Source organism: Papio anubis, chromosome 20 (genome assembly GCF_008728515.1).
Source record: "Papio anubis isolate 15944 chromosome 20, Panubis1.0, whole genome shotgun sequence".
Classification (NCBI taxonomy): Eukaryota; Metazoa; Chordata; class Mammalia; order Primates; family Cercopithecidae; genus Papio; species Papio anubis.
In genome coordinates this window covers 34890705-34909300 of record NC_044995.1, presented here as the reverse complement: position 1 = coordinate 34909300, position 18596 = coordinate 34890705, and the positions used below count along the sequence as shown (strand labels likewise).

At 55.5% G+C, this 18596-nt stretch overlaps 1 protein-coding gene and 1 long non-coding RNA gene across 3 annotated transcripts; one reads left to right on the top strand and one right to left on the bottom strand.

The window, feature by feature from the left end:
• The first annotated feature begins 207 nt into the window (after positions 1-207).
• LOC103879972 lies at positions 208-3338 on the top strand. 2 transcript variants are annotated; one of them, XR_004180353.1, is made up of 5 exons: positions 208-650; positions 800-1535; positions 2308-2336; positions 2556-2647; positions 3048-3338. It is a non-coding gene; the product is annotated as an uncharacterized LOC103879972 (long non-coding RNA). The 2 variants fall into 2 exon arrangements; XR_640795.4 differs by having other exon boundaries at positions 208-1535.
• Positions 3339-4997: 1659 nt separating this feature from the next.
• USHBP1 (USH1 protein network component harmonin binding protein 1) lies at positions 4998-18134 on the bottom strand. The gene is given in 12 exon segments (XM_031659048.1): positions 4998-5390; positions 6545-6667; positions 6856-6962; positions 8805-9026; positions 9822-10068; positions 11081-11386; positions 12288-12428; positions 12595-12731; positions 12897-13022; positions 15576-16044; positions 17154-17305; positions 17383-18134. Coding segments are annotated over 12 exon segments (2283 nt in total). The 5' UTR covers positions 17446-18134; the 3' UTR covers positions 4998-5200.
• Between the last annotated feature and the right edge of the window lie 462 nt (positions 18135-18596).

Here is an 18596-nt window from a genome sequence, read left to right as displayed (position 1 = left end):
GCGCGCCGCGGGCTGGGGGCGGGCGCTCGTTGCCCCGGCGACGGCCGCCCTTATAAGGGCATGGGTGGCCGCGCGCGGCGCCGGGCGAACGGGCCGGCGGGAGGGACGGGGGCCGAGCGCGAGGCCGCGGGGCCTGACCCTCCTCCGCCTCCCTCTGCCCCTCCCCCCTGCACCCCCGCCCTCGCCCTCGCCCGGCTCCAGCCTTAACCCCTGCCGGGCCGCGGCGGGAGCCTGAACCGCGCCTGCCCTCTGCCCTTCCTCGAGCCTCACCAAGATGTCTCTCCAAGGCCCTCCCCTCCACCTCTGGCCTTGGACGTTGGGTCGCTCGATCACCCTCGAGGCGCCCCTCGGAACCTCCCCCCACCCCACCGTTCCCGGCAAAGCAATGATGGGGGGCCAGTGGCACCCGGGGGGGGGCACGCCCCTGCGCAAGACACACGGGCGCATGAGACACACACACACGCGCGCGCGCACACACACACACACACACACACACACACACATCCTAGATTGTGTTTGCTTCCTCTTCCAGAAAGTCGCCGCGTCTGACCCCCAACCCACCCTTTCTCTGCTCGGGTTAACACCTGGTGCCCGGAATCTCCAGGGGGAAGGGATGTTGTGGTCTGAGACCGGCTGGCCGGGGCCGCGAGGTCAGGGGGCCCCTCTGCAGAATTTCTGGCCTCCGGGGGCAGGGCGCCCACCCGCCCCGCGCGGCTGGAGGCGACAGGCATGCCCACCACCGCTGCCGGGGGCCTGCCCCTTTTCCCTTTTAATTTCCTTTTCTTTCTGTGCTTTGCAGAAAGGGCTTGGCCTGGCGGCCGGCTGGACTGCAGATGTCTCTTCCAGGCGCCCTGAAGCCTCGCAGCTGCCGCCACCTCCAACTCACCCCATCCCCCAGAACCGGGGCTGGGGCCCGCCTGACCAGCATTTATTAAGCACCCTTTGTATGCGAAGTCCGGGCTGGCGAGCTGGAAAAGCCCGAGCCTCTGGCTCTGGACAGGTTAACCTTTAACCGGCTGGAAAAGCTGTTCCAGGAGTGACCTTTCACCTCGGAGTCTTGCGGCCCCAGCCACCCAGACTGTGGTCCCACCCCACCCTGAGCCCAGAGCTGGACACCAGAGCATGCAGCTGGGCCTCTGAGAGCTCCGGCCAGGACTGTGCCCTCTGCGTACCTCCTCCTCTGCCTCCCAGAGCCCTGATGAGACTTGAAGAATTGCCCTCCCTGGAGTAGGGGGAAAGATGCTTAGAGATCTCCCAACACTTAAAAAGAAACTGAGGTTCTGGGAGAGCCATGCACACCCAGCCCTGGGCCTCTCGACCTGTTCCAGGGACGTTCTGGCTGCCTGCAAGGTGGAGGAGGAGGCGTTAGTAAATACAGAAAGCAGGAAGGACTAGGATTAGACATGAGCAAGGACTTCCCGTGGGTCTAGAGTCGGGTTCTGCCTACAGCCTGATGTAATCCCTGCTGGGAGAGAGGAAGGCGTGGGTGGGCAGAGAAGACCCTTTGGTTCTGAGGCTGCATGGGAATGCGACTGGTAATTTGTGAGGACAGGGATCCTAGGCCCCTTGCCTGGACCTGCTAGGATGTTTGGTGGGGAGCACTGGGGTGGAGGTCTCACCGAAGGGATTGAAAAGAGACTTCGATGAGAGACAGACAGGCGCTGTGGCTCCCGCCTGTAATCCCAGCACTTTGGGAGGCCGAATCAGGAGGATCTCTTGAGGCCAGGAGTTAAAGACCAGCCGGTGCAATAAAATGAGACTTGTCTTGAGCCCAGGTGTTCAAGGCTGCAGTGGGTTATAATCACGTCACTCCACTCTAGCCTGAGCAAGACCCTGTCTCAAAAAAAAAAAAAAAAAAAAAAAAAAGAAGAGGGAGGGAAGACTCAAGGAATCGGAGGATTGTGAAGGGGAGGGAGCAGAGAACTAGGTTTGAGGGAGACAAGTCTTGCGAGGGGGCTGAGGGCTGGGTGGGAGACGGGTGAAGAAAGACCACCGTGCAGATCCCGGAAACTCCAGTAGTACCAGTCCCAAAGGCTGCCCCACCCCCTCACAGTAGCCTGGCCACCCCTGTGCCCCCTGGGACCCGCCTGGGGGTGGATCGAGGTTCTACTCCGCCTCCCTGACCCCTGCCCGCGGCCCCGCGGTAACATTTGACCTTGCGGCGGCTGCAAACTGGGGACAAAGGGGCCTAGGCCCATCTGCTGAGGGAGCACCGGTGGGAATGGCCAGATCCTACTGGGGCAGCCTGGGAACCTGTCCCCCGCCCACTGCCACATGTGACCTTGGCTCCCTTTGTCCCCTCCACAGGCAACTACCTGGTGGGACCAAGAACACAGGTAGGTCTTAGACTCTGGGGGTCGGCGGGATACAGAGAAGAAATTCAGCTTCTCTGCCCCACCCCAAAACGAGCAAGGTGGTCTGCCTCCGTTTCCCTGCTTTTTTCAAAGTTGGCCCAAGTCCAGGAACAGCGTGTAGGTCGGAAGGTCACTAGCCCCAGACCTCGCTGGAGGGGACTGTGCTCCCTACCATACTTCTTGTTCTGTTTCTGGGGTCAGGTTGACTGGATTCGAGTCCAGGCCGCTGACTGGCACTGACCTCAGGCTGGCGTGGTCCTGCCCTGGGAGAGGCGGTGAACACACCTGCACAGGTGAGGCGTGGAGCACCCACCCCCAAGGCTGGGAATGAAAACCTTTCTAATCCCCGTCTTGGGTTTCAGCTGCCGCCCTGAAGGGGGACAGCTGGCCACTAATCCAAGCCTGGCTGGGTCACTCCAAGCTCCCCTTTCCCGGACTCAGCCAGTTCTGGTGCGGAGGGGCGGGGAGATGTGGCTTATGCAAATGACGTGCTAATCCATTGCCTGCTATTAACCTGACACTTCCCACAGCTCCCGGGCCCCCAGGAGAAAGCTGGAACTGGCCCCCATTGGCATTCGTTCTGAGTTTCTCTTGAAGTACACTGCCACCTGAGTCCCAGACTGTTACCTTTGCTATGCCTGTCCCCGACCCAGAAACCCTTTACCTTATTTTATTTATTTATTTTTGAAACAGACTCTCCTATTTTGCCTAAGCCGGTCTTAAACCCCTGGGATCAAGCAGTCCTCCTGCCTCAGCCTCCTGAGACACTGGGATTACAGGCAAGTTCGACTACATGGAGTCCAGAAACCCTTGACCTTAGCTTTGAGTTAGTAGCAACTCATCATCCTGAATCTGAACCATTCCAGCTTCAGTCTTCCCTCTGGAATATAGGCATCCTCCTTTTTGTTTTGTTTTGTGTTTTATTTATTTATTTATTTAGAGACAGAGTTTTGCTCTTGTTGCCCAGGCTGAAAAGCATTGGCACTATCTCAGTTCACTGCAACTCCCGCCTCTCAGGTTCAAGCAATTATCCTGCCTCAGCCTCCCTAGTGGCTGGGACTACAGGCATGCGCCACCACACTCAGCTAATTTTTGTATTTTTAGTAGAGACGGCGGTTTCACCATGTTGGCCAAGCTGGTCTCAAACTCCTGACCTCAGGTGATCCTCCCTGCCTTGGCCTCCCAAAGTGCTGGGATTACAGGCGTGAACCACCACATCTGGCCTGTTTTTGTTGTTGTTGTTTGAGACGGACTCTCGCTTTGTCACCAGGCTGGAGTGCAGTGGCGCAACCTCGGCTCACTGCAACCTCCGACTCCCTGGTTCAAGTGATTCTCCTGCCCCAGCCTCCCAAGTAGCTGGGATTACAGGCATGCACCACCACGACCAGCTAATTTTTGTATTTTTAGTACAGATGGGGTTTAACTATGTTGGATTTTATCTTTTGACCTCGTGATCCACCCGCCTTCACCCGCCTTGGCCTCCCAAAATGCTGGGATTACAGGCGTGAGCCACTGTGCCTGGCCCTGCTTTTTTTTTGAGACGGAGTCTCGCTCTGTCACCCAGGCTGGAGTGCAGTGGCACGATCTCGGCTCACTGCAAGCTCTGCTTCCTGGGTTCATGCCATTCTCCTGCCTCAGCCTCCTGAGTAGCTGGGACTACAGGTGCCCGCCACCACGCCCGGCTAATTTTGTGTATTTTTAGTAGAGACAGGGTTTCACGGTGTTAGCCAGGATGGTCTCCATCTCCTGACCTCATGATCTGCCCGCCTCAGCTTCCCAAAGTGCTGGGATTACAGGTGTGAGCCACCGCACCTGGCCTGTTTTGTGTTTTTGAGACAAGGTCCTATTCTGTCACCCAGACAGGAGTGCAGTGGCGTGATCTCAGCTCACTGCAATGTCTGCCTCCCGGGTTCGAGCAATTATCCTGCCTCAGCCTCCTGAGTAGCTGGGACTACAGGCATGCACCACTACACCCAGCTAATTTTTGTATTTTTAGTAGAGACGGGGGTTTTGCCATGTTGGCCAAGCTGGTCTCAAGCTCCTGACCTCAGGTGATCCTCCCGCCTCAGCTCCCAAAGTGCTGGGATTACAGGCATGAGTCACCACACCCAGCCTGTTTTGTTTTTTTGAGACAGGGTCTTACTCTGTCACCCAGACTGGAGTGCAGTGGTGTGATCTCAGCTCACTGCAACCTCTGCTTCTCAAGCTCAAGTGATCCTCCCACTTTAGCCTCCTAGATAGCTTTATAGGCACATGCCACCATGCCTGGCTAATTTTTGTATTTTTTTTGTAGAAATGGGGTTTTACCACGTTGTTCAGGCTGGTCTTGAACTTCTGGGCTCTAGTGATCCACCCACCTTGGCCTCCCAAAGTGCTGGGATTACAGGCGTGCACCACTGCGCCCAGCCCCCTTCAGGAAAATCTGCCAGCCAAACCCGGCATCTCCTTGGGAAGGAGCTGCCAGGAGAAGCTCTGTCCAGTCCCCATGAATCCCTCCCTGGGCTTCGGGAGACAGGCCAGTTGGAACTTCAGCTGTGGCTATGCAACCTCACGGACCTCCAAAATGCGTCAGTCCCAGGGACCTGGTCCCACAGCCCAGGTTGCTTCTGGCCTGACCCCACTGATGTGAAGTTCACATTCCACTTGGTGCCAGGCCAAAGACACCCAGGTCTTTCTGCATCGCGTGGCCACACCCATCAGGCCCTGGACACCCATGTGCACCAGCTTCCCTCACGCCAAATGTGCCCCAACACGCCAAATCATGCAACATGACATGATGTCACTCCAGGATAGTTTATGACATGCCACAGCGGTCTGGCGTGTCCAGACATGGCTGGGTAAGGGGCCTACAGAACGGTATCCCCAAGCTGGGGAGGCGGGAGGGGCGGCCTGGGTTTCCCCAGGGCCCTTGCAGTGGCTTCCAGCACCGCCACCTCCTCAGCCTGCTGAGCCTCCATGAGTGCCATCTGCTGCTCCAACTTCCGGCATTGCTCTTCCTGCTTCCGGTGGGCTCCTCGGAAGGCCAGGACCAGGGCGCTGGAAGGGGTGGGTGGCTGGGTCAGGAAATAGCCCCCAACTCCACCCAAGGCAGGGGCCATGTACTCCCACTCCCAGAATGGGGGCTTTTTCACATTGGGTCTCCCAGGGTCCCAGCTAACTGGTCTTTTTGTTGTTGTTGTTGTTTGAGACAAAATTTCGCTCTTGTCGCCCAGGCTGGAGTGCAATGGTAAGATCTCCCCTCACTACAACCTCTGCCTCCTGGGTTCAAGCAGTTCTCCTGCCTCAGCCTCCCAAGTAGCTGGGATTATAGGTACCCGCCACCATGCCCAGCTAATTTTTTTGTATTTTTTAATAGAGACAGGGTTTCACCATGTTGCCTAGGCTGGTCTTGAACTCCTGACCTCAGGTGATCCGCCTGCCTCGGCCTCCCAAAGTGCTGGGATTACAAGTGTGAGCCACTGTGCCCACCCTGTTTTTTCTTGTTGTTGTTTTTTGAGACGGAGTTTTGCTCTTGTTGCCCAGGCTGGAGTGCAATGGCCCGATCTCGGCTCGCTGCAACCTCTGTCTCCCGGGTTTAAGCGATTCTCCTGCCTCAGCCTACCGAGTAGCTGGGATTATAGGCATGTGCCACCACGCCTGGCTAATTTTGTATTTTTAGTAGAGATGGGGTTTCTCCATTTGGTCAGGCTGGTCTCGAACTCCCGGCCTCAGGTGATCTGCCCGCCTTGGCCTCCCAAAGTGCTGGGATTTCAGGCATGAGCCACTGTGCCTGGCCCAGCCTGTTGTTTCTTTTTTTGAGACAGAGTCTCGCTCTGTCGCTCAAGCTGGAGTGCAGTGGTGTGATCTCTGCTCACCGCAACCTCCAACTCCTGGGTTTAAGCAATTCTCCTTTCTTCCAAGTAGCTGGAATAACAGGCACGTGCCAAGATGCCCAGCTAATTTTTGTACTTTTAGTAGAGATGGGGTTTCACCACGTTGGCCAGGCTGGCCTCAAACTCCTGACCTCAGGTGATCTGCCGGCCTCAGCCTCCCAACATGGGATTACAGGTATGAGCCACCGTGCCTGGCCTTTATTGCCTGTTTTGGGGCAGCGGGGAAGGCTAAGGCCCAGAGAGAGCCAGGGATACTTCTGAGATCCTGGTGGGGGATGGTGCCAGGGGGATTGGAGGGATGCAGAACAGGGGTCCCACCTGTGGGCTTTGCATAAATCCCTGTTCAGCTCGGCACTCTGAGACCGTCTGGCTCGCCCCTTCTGAGCCACCCGTTCCAGCTCCCTGCGCAGAGACTGCAGCTGCTCCTGCAGGTCCAGCGTCCTGTTGCGAAGGGGAAAGGGGGGGGCTCACAGCCCTAGCCCATCCTATTTCCCACGTCTCCTCCTACCCACCTGCCCACAGTATTGTCATGTAAACACACCTGTACACAGGGGTACACCTTAGCTTCTGCTGTAGCAACCCCCCCGGGGGCTGTCACATAGGCTGCCCATCCCCACCCAGCCACACACCTGGTGAGCGATGCTGCCAGTTCCTGGGCTAACTTCTCTGGGTCCCAGGCCCTGCCCACCTGGCCACCATCAATGCCACTGGTGCCACCAGGGACAGCAGGAAGGCCCTAAGGGAGAGAGAAGACAAGAAAGTGACATTAACCTGGGCCAAGTCCATGCATGGCCCTCACTGGACATTGAAGCTGCCCAGACAGTGGCAGCTGCTGTGCTCTCAGAGACCCCCGTCTGGTTCCATACCCCAATAAGAGCGAAATTACACTCTGATAAGGGAAATATCTTATTTAATTAAAAAAAAAAATTTTTTTTTTTTTTGAGACAGAGTCTCACTCTGCCACCCAGGCTGGGGTACAGTGGCACGATCTTGGCTGACAGCAACTTCTGCCTCCCAGGTTCAAGTGATTCTCCTGCCTCAGCCTTCCAAGTAGTTGGCATTACAGACATACGCCACCAGACCTGGCTACTGTTTGTATTTTTAGTAGAGACGGGGTTTCACTATGTTGGCCAGGCTGGTCTCGAACCTCATCTCTAAAAATAAAATTTAGGGGCCAGGTATGGTAGCTCACGCCTGTAATCCCAGAACTTTGGGAGGCCGAGACGGGTGGATCACTTGAAGTCAGGAGTTCAAGACCAGCCTGGCCAACATGGTGAAACTCTGTCTCTACTAAATATACAAAAATTAGCTTGGCATGGTGGCAGACCCCTGTAATCCCAGCTACTCAGGAGGCTAAGACAGGAGAATCGCTTGAACTTGGGAGGCGGAAGTTGCAGTGAGCCGAGATTGTGCCACTGCACTCCAGCCTGGGCAACAGAGCGACACTCCGTCTCTAAATAAATAAATAAATAAATGCAGTGAGCTAAGACTGCACTATCGTACTCCAGCCTGGGCGACAAGAGCAAAACTCTATCTCAAAAAATAAATAAATAAAAAAGAGAGATGAGGTCTCGCTCTGTGGCCCAGGCTGGAGTGAAATGACATAATTGTGGCTCGCTGAAGCCTCCAACTCCTGGGTTCAAGTGATTCTCCCACCTCAGCCTCCCCAGTAGCTGGGACCACCCTGCCTGGGTAACCTGATAAGGGAAATAAATAACAGGAAACCTCATCTGAAGTCACTCCAGGAGGGCTTCCTTGAGGAGGTGATGTCTAAGCTGAGATCTACAGGAGGTCGAGGACTTTATGACACAAAGAGGGAAGCTCCTGGCAGGGACACAGAATGTACAAAGGCTTGGAGGTGGGAGAGATGATTCAAAGAGCTGCGTTAAGGACAGGCGCAGCGACTCATGCCTGTAATCTCAGCACTTTGGGAGGCAGAGGCAGGGGAAACATTTGAGGCCAGGAGTTCGAGACCAGCCTGGCCAACATGGTGAAACTGCATCTCTACAAAACATACGAAAATTAGCTAGATGTGGTGGTGTGTGTCTGTAATCCCAGCTACTCAGGAGGCTGAGACAGGAGAATCGCTTGAACCTGGGAGGCATAGGTTGCGGTGAGCAGAGATGGCAACATTGCACTCCAGCCTGGGCAACAAGAGCAAACCTCCCCCGAAATAACTCCAGGAGGGCTTAAAAAAAGGCCGGGCGCGGTGGCTCAAGCCTGTAATCCCAGCACTTTGGGAGGCCGAGACGGGCGGATCACGAGGTCAGGAGATTGGGACCATCCTGGCTAACACGGTGAAACCCCATCTCTACTAAAAAGATACAAAAAATTAGCCGGACGAGGTGGCGGGCGTCTGTAGTCCCAGCTACTCGGGAGGCTGAGGCAGGAGAATGGCGTGAACCCGGGAGGCGGAGCTTGCAGTGAGCTGAGATCCGGCCACTGCACTCCAGCCTGGGCGACAGAGCGAGACTCCGTCTCAAAAAAAAAAAAAAAAAAAAGAGGGTCTGTGATTGACAAGGGCTGTGTTCTCATTAGTAAGCTGCTACCCCTACCAGGTTCAGGCAGGGCGGCTCACCTGATACCACTCTTCCTCGTCCCCGCTGCTGCCACCTCCGCTGCTATGTCCGCCACTGCTGTTTGCCCCACCAGTCCGGAGCTCCGCCCGTTCCCACCGCAGCTGCTCCAGCAGGAGCACGTGAGCTGGACCCAGGGCTCGGAGGGCAGCCTCCCGCAGCTCTAGGCCCCGCTTCTCACGCCGCACCAGCTGCAGCCGAAGCATCAGGTCTGTCAGGGCCTCCTGCGGGACCAAGGAGAGGGGAGAGAATTTCTCTCTGAGAAACTGAGGCCCCAAGAGGCACCCACTGAGGCCTATTCAGACAAAAACTGTGACCTCTGGCTGGGCACGGTGGCTCATGCCTGTAATCCCAGCACTTTGGGAGGCCGAAGTGGGTAGATGACCTGAGGTCAGGAGTTCGAGACCAGCCTGGCCAACATGGCGAAACCCCGTCTCCACAGAAAATACAAAAAATAGCCGGGTGTGGTGGTGCACAACTGTAATCTCAGCTATTCAGGAGGCTGAGGCAGAATCACTTGGTGGAACTGGTGGGGGCAGAGGCTGCGGTGAAGCAGAATAGCGCCACAGCACTCCAGCCTGGGTGAGGCAGGGCTGTGCAAAAAACTAGGACCTTCACCATGTTCTTGTGAGGTGGCAATATCTTCCTCCCATAAAACCACAGCTGTAGAAATGGCATTTCTGAGAGGGCAAAATTGCTTACATAGGTCATAAGGCGGACATATCCGGCACTGGGGTTTTGCCAACAGGAACCTCAAGGTTTTCATGCCAAGCTACACAAACCCAAGACTGTTCTTTGCTCCCATCTCTTCCGTCTGAAGGGCATTTTGGAGGCAGATTTACGTCTGTTGAGAAACTAGACCCCAGAAGACAAACTCCCTGGCTGAAGTCTCAGCTAGTTCCAGATTCTCATGCAATGCACCTGCACTGTAGGAGAGATTCTCCCGCTCCGCCCCGATCCCTGGCCTCAGTGAGTTTTCCACCAAGAAAAAACTGACGGTGGTACAGCCCATTTTGTGCCCTTGTGGCCCACCAGGTCCTGCTGAATTTGTGTCTTCTCCAGTCGGGGGAAGAGCTGGGCGGGCTGGTCCCTAGAATGGCCTGCACCATGGGCGTCTGCCACCCGAGGGCACAGTGAGCATGGTGCCAAGGTGGTTGAGCTCTGAGAGAATCTTCACTAGAGAGCAGTGACTCCTGGAGCTGGCTGGACCTTAGCAGACTGGAAAGCCACTTCTGGGATGTGAGGCATGCACACTGTACCCTCAGGCTGAGAAACAGAAAGAGGTGCCTATGTTAACACCGGCAGGCATAGGTGGGTTAACTTCATGCCAATCCTGGTAGGGTCCATCATCTTCCATCTCACTGGCCACGATGGAGTCTTTGCCTCCTGTGGTGGCCCCTGTCATCACCAACATACCCACTAGGCACCATCTTCCATCAAGACCACATTTTGGTCAGGTGTGGTGATGCACGCTTGTAACCCCAGCACTTTGGGAGGCTGAGGCGGGAGGATTGCTTGAAGCCAGAAGTTTGAGAGCAGCATAGGCAACAGAGTGAGAATCCGTCTTTATAAAAAAATTAGCTGGGGCTGGGCACGGTGCATCACGCCTGTAATCCCAGCACTTTGGGAGGCAGAGGCAAGTGGATCACCTGAGGTCAGGTTGAGACCAGTAATATGGGAAACTCCATCTCTACTGAAAATTCAAAATTAGCCAGGCATGATGGTGGGAACCTGGCAATCCCACCTACTGGGAGGCTGAGGCAGGAGAATGCAGCGAACCTCGGGGCTTGGAGGTTGCGTGAGCGCGAGATCAATGTGGACTCCAGCCTATGGGTGACAAAGGTGAAAGTGGAGTCTCAAAACAAAGGCAAAAACCAGGGTCTCACTCTGTCACCCCAGGCACGGGTGTGGTAGACACAATCTTAGCTCTGCAGCCTCCACCTCCCAGACTCAAGGCTTCCTCCCACCTCAGCCTCCCAAGTAGCTGGGACTACATGGGCACACCTGGCTAATTGATTTGTAGTTTTGGTAGAAAAGGACTTTTGCCATGTTACAAGGGCTGGTCTTGAACTACTGAGCTCAAGCGATCTGCCTGCCTTGGCCTCCTAAAGTGCTGGGATCACAGGCGTGAGCCACTGTGCCCGGCTGTGGGTGCCAGTTTTAACCAGTAGGCATCATTATCCATCTTCACGCCAACTGCAATATCTGTCAACCACCATGCTAACTTTGTCAAGTAGCAACAGGCCAACTGCAGTTGAGCCTCATGTCAACCAACTACAGTGTGCTCCATACCGACCTTGCTGGACACAGCCACACCAAGCCCCCAAACATGGTGAGCTCTGGGAGCCCCATTCCCCAGTCAAGACCCCACTCCTCAACCAGGCCAGTTCCCAGGGTTCCAGGGAGGTACCTTGGCTGTGGATTCTGCCGTGCCCCTGCATCCATGGTGGCCTCCTCTTGTGCCAGCAGCCTCCATGCTTCCTCTTCAGCTGCTTGCAGGTCACCCGTGGGGGCTTTGTCTCCTGCTTCTGAGTTGGCCTCCCGCAGAGCAAGAAGAACCCTGTATGCCTCTTCACAGTGCTCACTGTGGGACATTGGTTCTGAGTGCTTCAGGACACTCAGCTTGGCTGGGTGCAATGGCCCTCACCTGTAGTCCTAGCACTTTGGGAGGCTGAGGCGGGAGGATTACCTGAGATCAGGAGTTCGAGACCAGCCTGACCAACATGGTGAAACCCCGTCTCTACTAAAAATACAAAGATTAGCAAGGTGTGGTGGTACGCACCTGTAGTTCCAGCTACTCAGGAGGCTGAGGCAGGAGAATCGCTTGAACCAGGGAGGTGGAGGTTGCAGTGAGCCAACAGGGCACCACTGCACTCCAGCCTGGGTGACAGAGCTAGACTCTGTCTCAAAAAAAAAAGAAAGAGAGAAAAAAAAAATGCTTAGCTACATCTCGCTCTATAGGTGCCAGTCCCCACTTGCTCCTGAACTCCTCTTCTCCCCACTGTCCTCAACTCTGGAAGCATGTAGACTCCCTTACCAACCCTGAACTAAAATTGCCTTAAGTTAATTTCTGGGCCGGGCAAGGTGGCTCACACCTGTAATCCCAGCCCTTTGGGAGGCCGAGTCGGGCGGATCACGATGTCAGGAGTTCGAGACTAGCCTGGCCCATATGGTGAAACCAATCTCTACTAAAAATACAAAAATTAGCTGGGTATAGTGGCATACACCTGCAATCCCAGCTACTCAGGAGGCTGAGACATGAGTGTCATTTGAACCCAGGAGGCAGAGGTTGCAGTGAGCTGAGATCTCGCCACTGCATTCCAGCCTGGGTGACACAGCAAGACTCTGTCCCCCCAAAAAAAAAAAAAAAAATTAATTTCTGAAGTGGGGAAGGTGCTCTCCAGTGAGGGTTCTATGGATTGGGGCCATCCTCAGAAAGCCCATTCCCTCCCCAGCTGGTGACATCACTGGCAGGGTGCACTGACCTGTACTGCAAGGCCAGATGCAATGCTGTGGCCTCAGCCTCCCGCTGGCCTAGCTGCATGCTGAGGCCCTCACAGTGGCCCTTGTATCCCTGGAGCACAGCCGATAGCAGACGGTTAAAGCATTTGAGCTTCTCAATGCTCCTGTCCCCGAAGGTGGGGAAGAGGGAAAGTCAGAGGCCTTCTAAGGCAGTCAGGCCTCAATTTCCACCCTTACCCTCCCTCCTGTTGCAGCTTCAGACTCCAGGCCTTCTAACTCAGCTGGAGGAGTTGCCTGTGCCCTTATGAGCTCAGCATTTGAGTCTCTTACCCCCGGAGTTGCTCCATCTGGGCTTCCATGATGTGCATCTCAGGACTGAGGGGCTGGGTCGGAAGAGACCCAAGGATCTGGGTGCTGGAATGGCTGCGGAGGCGCCGAAGCAGGGGGTGAGCCAGGGAGAAGGAGTCCTGCCAAGAACAGGTGATGTAATTGACCCCAATTGTCACCAAGAGCCTGGGATGGTAGGCATTTTGCAACCCCAGAAGCTGTTGGATCCCATGACAAAGATTTGAATCTCATCCCCCTGAAGACTAAGGACATCAAGACCATGGGATTGAACTTCTCACACTCACCTGAGTCTCCCAGGGTTCCCTGTCTGCCTCAGAGCTGCTAGAACCACTGCCTGAGCCACCTGCTTGGCTGTGGGAAAGACGTGGGAAGGGCTCCAGCCTCAAGAGGGAATTCTGCAACTCCTGAACCTGGGAAGGATGAGGGGGGATGTCAGGCCTAGGGGCTGAAACCAACCACCAGCCTTCCCTCCCCAAGGCCTGTTCTTGGGGAAGTGGCAAGAACCCTAGCTGGAAGGCAGGAGGCTTGGATACTTAGCCTGACAAAAATCTCACTATCTGACCTTGGGAATGTTTGCCAGCTGCTGAGGATTTTATTTTTCCCAGCAGAAAAATGGGCCCCACTCTGGAGGAAAATGAATCCCTGGACTGGGCTCCCATAGCCCCAAATTTTCCTACCAGCCTGAGATGAGGGCTTCCCTCTCAATACTTCATTCAGCCACATGACTTTTCTATTTTTATTTTTATTTTTGAGATGGAGTCTTGCTGTGTCACCCAGGATGGAATGCAGTGGCACAGTCTCAGCTCACTGCAACCTCTGCCTCCTGGGTTCAAGTGATTCTCCTGCCTCAGCCTCCTGAGTAGCTGGGATTATGGGCATCTGCCATCATGTCTGACAAATTTTTGTATTTTCAGTAGAGATGGGGTTTCACCATGTTGACCTGGCTGGTCTTGAACTCCTGACCTCAAGTGATCTTCCTGACTTAGCCTCCCAAAGTGCTGGGATTACAGGCATGAGCCACTGCACCCGGCAGCCACATGGCTTTAAATGCCACCTACATGCTAAGGATGCTCAAGTGTCTCCCTCCTGCCCTGCCGTCTCCCCTGAGCCCTGGACTCAGACATACAGCTGCTCCCTTGAGGACCCCACATGGATGTCTCATGGGCACTTGAGCTTATCAAGGGCTAAAGAGATCTGGTCACCACCAGCCAAACCTGCCTACCCTGTAGCTCCTCCATCTCTCCCTTCTAGTGCTTCAGGTCCCAAAGCCTGAAGTTCTCTCTAGCCTTCATGCTCACACCTGTCAGTTCCATCTTCCACATCATCCAGAATCCGTCCGCATCTCTCCGCCTCCACAACCTCCACCATCCTGCGTGTCTGGACCAGTGAAGTCACCTCCTGGCTCTCCAAGAGTCCACCCTCACCCTCTCAGACTGTTCCTACCTCTGCCACCAGAGGGCGCCTCTGAACACCTGCGTCGAGCACGGCCTCCTCTGCTCAGAACCCTCCGGGGCTCTCACCTTAATCAGAGCAAAGCCCAAGTGAAGTGCCTCCTTGCAGCCCACGAGGCCCTGCGCCATCTGCATTTGTCCTCCCTCTGTTCTGGCTCCCCACACTCTCCCTGTTGCGCCCTGTGTTCCAGCCACACTGGCGTCCTTCGGGTTCCTTGAACAGGCCAGTCATGCTGCCACCCCAGGGCCTGATCTCACCACCCTCAGTTTTCTTTCTGTTTCTTTCTTTTTTTTTTTTTTTTGAGAGTTTTCCTCTGTCGCTCAGGCTGGAGTGCAATGGCGGGATCTCGGCTCACTGCAACTTCCACTTCCTGAGTTCAAGCAATTCTCCTGCCTCAGCCTCCCGAGTAGCTGGGACTGGGACTACCAGTGCGTGCCAGCACGCCCGACTAAATTTTTTTGTATTTTTAGTAGAGATGGGGTTTCACCGTGTTAGCCAGCATGGTCTCGATCTGCTGACCTTGTGATCTGCCCACCTCGGCCTCCCAAAGTGTTGGGATTACAGGCGTGAGCCACCGTGCCTGGCTTTTTTTTTTTTTTTTTTTTTTTTTGGGAGCCTCTCTCCCCCCGTCACCCAGGCTGGAGTGCAGTGGTGCGATCTCGGCTCACTGCAAGCTCTGCCTCCTAGGATCAGGCGATTCTTGTGCCTTAGCCTCCCTGGTAGCTGCAGAATTGTGTCAAGCAATTCTCCTGCCTCAGCCTCCTGAGTAGCTGGGATTACAGGCACGTGCCACCACACCTGGCTAATTTTTGTATTTTTAGTAAAGACAGGGTTTCACCATGTTGGTCAGGCTGGTCTCTAACTCCTGGCCTCAAGGGATCCACCCACCTTGGCCTCCCACAGTGCTGGTGTAGATTACAGGCATGAGCCACGGCACCCAGCCAACCTGGCTGATTTTTTTTTTGGAGACAGAGTCTCACTCTGTTCCCCAGACTGGAGTACATTGATGTGATCTCAGCTCACTGCCACCTCCATCACCCGGGTTCAAGTGATTCTCCTGCCTCAGCCTCCTGAGTAGCTGGAATTACAGGCATATGCCACCACACCTGGCTTTTTTTTATTTATTTATCTTTATTTTTAGTAGAGATGGGGTTTCACCATATTGGCCAAGCTGGTCTTGAACTCCTGACTTTGTGATATGCCCACCTCAGCCTCCCAAAGTGCTGGGATTACAGGTGTGAGCCACCGTGCCTGGCCAACCTGGCTGATTTTTATTTTTTATTTTTTGCAGAGGTAGGGGTCTTGCTGTGTTGCCCAGGCTGGTCTTGAACTCCTGGCCTCAAAGGATCCTCCTGCCTCCATCTCCCAAAGTGCTGGGATTATAGGCGTGAGCCACCACACCCAACCTCAAAAGGTTTTTGGAATGAACAGATGAATGAATATTGCCTACATCAGGCCTGCCTCCTCCCTCAGACAGAGAGCCACATAGGACTCAGGATGGCCCCACTCACCTCTTTCTGCAGCGTCTCCTTCTCAGCTCGGATGGCCTCCAGGGAGGCCTGCGTGCGGACCAGCTCATCCTCTCGGCTACTCAGGGCCAGCCGGAGCCAGGCATTCCTCTCAGCCAGGCGAGCTGCCTCTCGCTGGCTGCTCCCTGCCTCTTCCTGCTTCCCAAGGGGACCTGGTCCCCCTTTGCTTGTGTCTTCCAACCCCACTGGCCCAGGATGGCTGGGGGGCCGGTGGCGCCAGGCTGCAGCCGCTGCCTCCAGGGAGCTCAGAGCGTGCTGGAGGGTCTGAAACACATCGGGGGCCCCAATCCCAGGGGGCACAGTCTCCTTGTACTGTAGGGCTGCTTCTGGGGCCTGGTGGGCTTCCACTGCAGGTTTGTGGGACACCTCGGGGGCTGAGGCCAGTCCCCTGCCAGAGCCCCCATCCGTCTTCTTGTCGGTCCTGTGGACACCAACTCAGGCACTTGAGTCGCTCCATGCTGGGCAGGGAATTCTTTTTTATTTTTTGAGACAGAATCTCACTCTGTTGCCCAGGCTGGAGTGCAGTGGTGCGATCTCAGCTCACTGCAACCTCCACCTCCTGGGTTCAAGTGATTCTCCTGCCTCAGTCCCCCCAAGTAGCTGGGATTACAGGCACCCACCACCACGCCCGGCTAATTTTTGTATTTTTAGTAGAGACAGGGTTTCACCATGTTGGCCAGGCTGATGTCAAACTCCTGACCTCAGGTGATTCGCCCGACTTGGCCTCCCAAAGTTCTGCGATAACAGGCATGGGCCACAACGCCCAGCCCAGGGCAGGGAATTCTTAGGGCTTAAACTTCATGGTCTTCGGGAGGTGTGAGCGGGGCAGAGAGTTGGCAAGAGCTGCGTGTTCTGGGACTTGCATCCCAGGGAGAGACTGGGAGGCTGGGAATTCAGGGAAGAGGCTGGACAGAGGGTGGTAGAGAAGTTGGAGGGGAGACCTGGGGCTACGAAGCAGAGTGAATAGTAAGTTGGACTGTGACGGGCACTGGGAAAGTCCTGAAGGTGAGAGACAGAAGATTCTGGAAATGGGGTCTTCTGGGGCAGCGACTCACTTGCCAGCGCCCGAAGGCAGTGAGGATCACCTGAAGATCAGGAAGTTCGACCAACCGGCTGGCGTGGCAGAACCTATTCGCAAAAGAATGGTTCGGACGCTGGTGGCATTCGACCAACCGCAGAACCCGGAGGACTCGCGAACCGGTGCGGTGAATTGTGCTGTACCGACACCAGGTGATGAAACAGGAATAGACGGGCGCGTTGACCGGAAAACCATAATCGCGGGAAGCGAGGCGGCGGATGCTGGTGGAGATGAACAGCTGCCCCGGTGAAACCAACGGGCGGATGCGGGGCGCCGCTCGTCGCTACTCGGGACTGGTGAATGACGTGAACAGAGGCGGCGAGATCGACCGCTGGCAGCTCAGACAATGAAGCGAACTCAAATCGCGTCGGGCGCTGACGGCTATAGAGCCGAGGCCGTGGAGGGCGTGGGCGGATCTTGGGTGGGATGTCCTGGACTGGAGTGAAAGGGAGGCACAGACCAGGGGTCTCACCGCCTGGCACAGGCCTTGGCCACTGACCTCCTCCATGGGGCCCAGCTGTTCCAGCCCGGAGCTCACTGGAGGTGGGGCAAAGCTGAGCTGCCCAGACCCACGAAGCAGCACCAACCTCCCCTCTGAACTCTCAGCCCGCGGGGTCCGATTCACCTGCAGAGGCTGACCCCGTGGCCCGCTCTGAAACCAGGCAGATGAGATCCGGGGTCCCAAGGGCTGGGTAGCTTATGGAGGGAGGCTTTTCTGAGGCAAGGCATGCCTCTCCCTCGCCGGCTTCGGGGCCGCGTGGCCCGGGCACTCATTGCTGTCCAGAAGCCAGTGCCCTCTGAATGCTTCTCCTTCGTCAACCCCTAAAACCACAGCCTGCCGTGACCTCTTGCCTTTGTCCTGGACAAGGGACAACCTCAATTTCCTCTGCTGTGAAATGGGACATTGACTACCCCTCAGGAAGGGATTTTGTGATCAATGTTGATTGGGCACATTTGAATGCCTCCCTGGACAGGCAGCTGACTACCTAACAAGGTTGTCTGGATCTCCCCCTTCTTCTCTGCCTTCTTTACCTTCACTACGTCTTTGTCCCCTTCCCTCCTCTATTTGAGCCTGGAAATGCAATCTCAATAATTCCCTCTCCTCCGCGGCCCTCCTAAATGGTTCAGCTCTCTCTACCTCTCTGATCTTCTGGGGGTAACTTGATCAGAGGCCTGAGTCCCTGGACACCGTCTTGGGGTCACTCTGGCCACTGCCTGGTCAGGCCTGGGCTGGCCAAGCCTGGCCTGGGAGGGACCAGAACAGGAAACCCCCTCCCCTGGTCACGTGACTTGTTATTGTGTTGTTTCCTTTTTGAGGACAGTGGCTTCCTGCAGCCCTAGCGGGGCACACATACCTGACTCCCAAGGTTTCAGCCCCTCCTCGTCTCAGCCTCCAAGCCCATGGCCCTTCTAGCTCTGACTCTTGGATTTTATTTCTCAAGATCTAGAATGGGCCGAGCACCATGGCTCACGCCTGTAATCCCAGCACTCTGGGAAGCTGAGGAAGGCAGATCGCTTGAGCCCAAGAGTTTAAGACAAGCCTGGGCAACATGGCAAGACCCCCGTCTCTACATAAAATATAAAAATTAGCCAGGAGTGGTGGCATATGCCTGTAGTCCCAGCTACTCGGGAGGCTGAGGTGGGAGGATTGCTTAACACCTGGAAGTTGAGGCTGCAGTGAGCCATGGTCACGCCACTGCACTCCAGTCTGGGTAACAAGGCAAGACCCTGTCTCAAAAAGAAAGAAAAAAAAAAGAGCTGGAATGTTCCCCTGAGCTGATATGGCTTTTATTTGGCTCCCCTGTGAACTCTTCTTCTCTGCCCTGTCTGCTGGTTCCTGCTACCATCTGTCATGAGTTGGGTACGGTGGTGATATTGGCTCACCAGCCTTTGCGTCCGGGTTCATACCATTCTCCTGCCTCAGC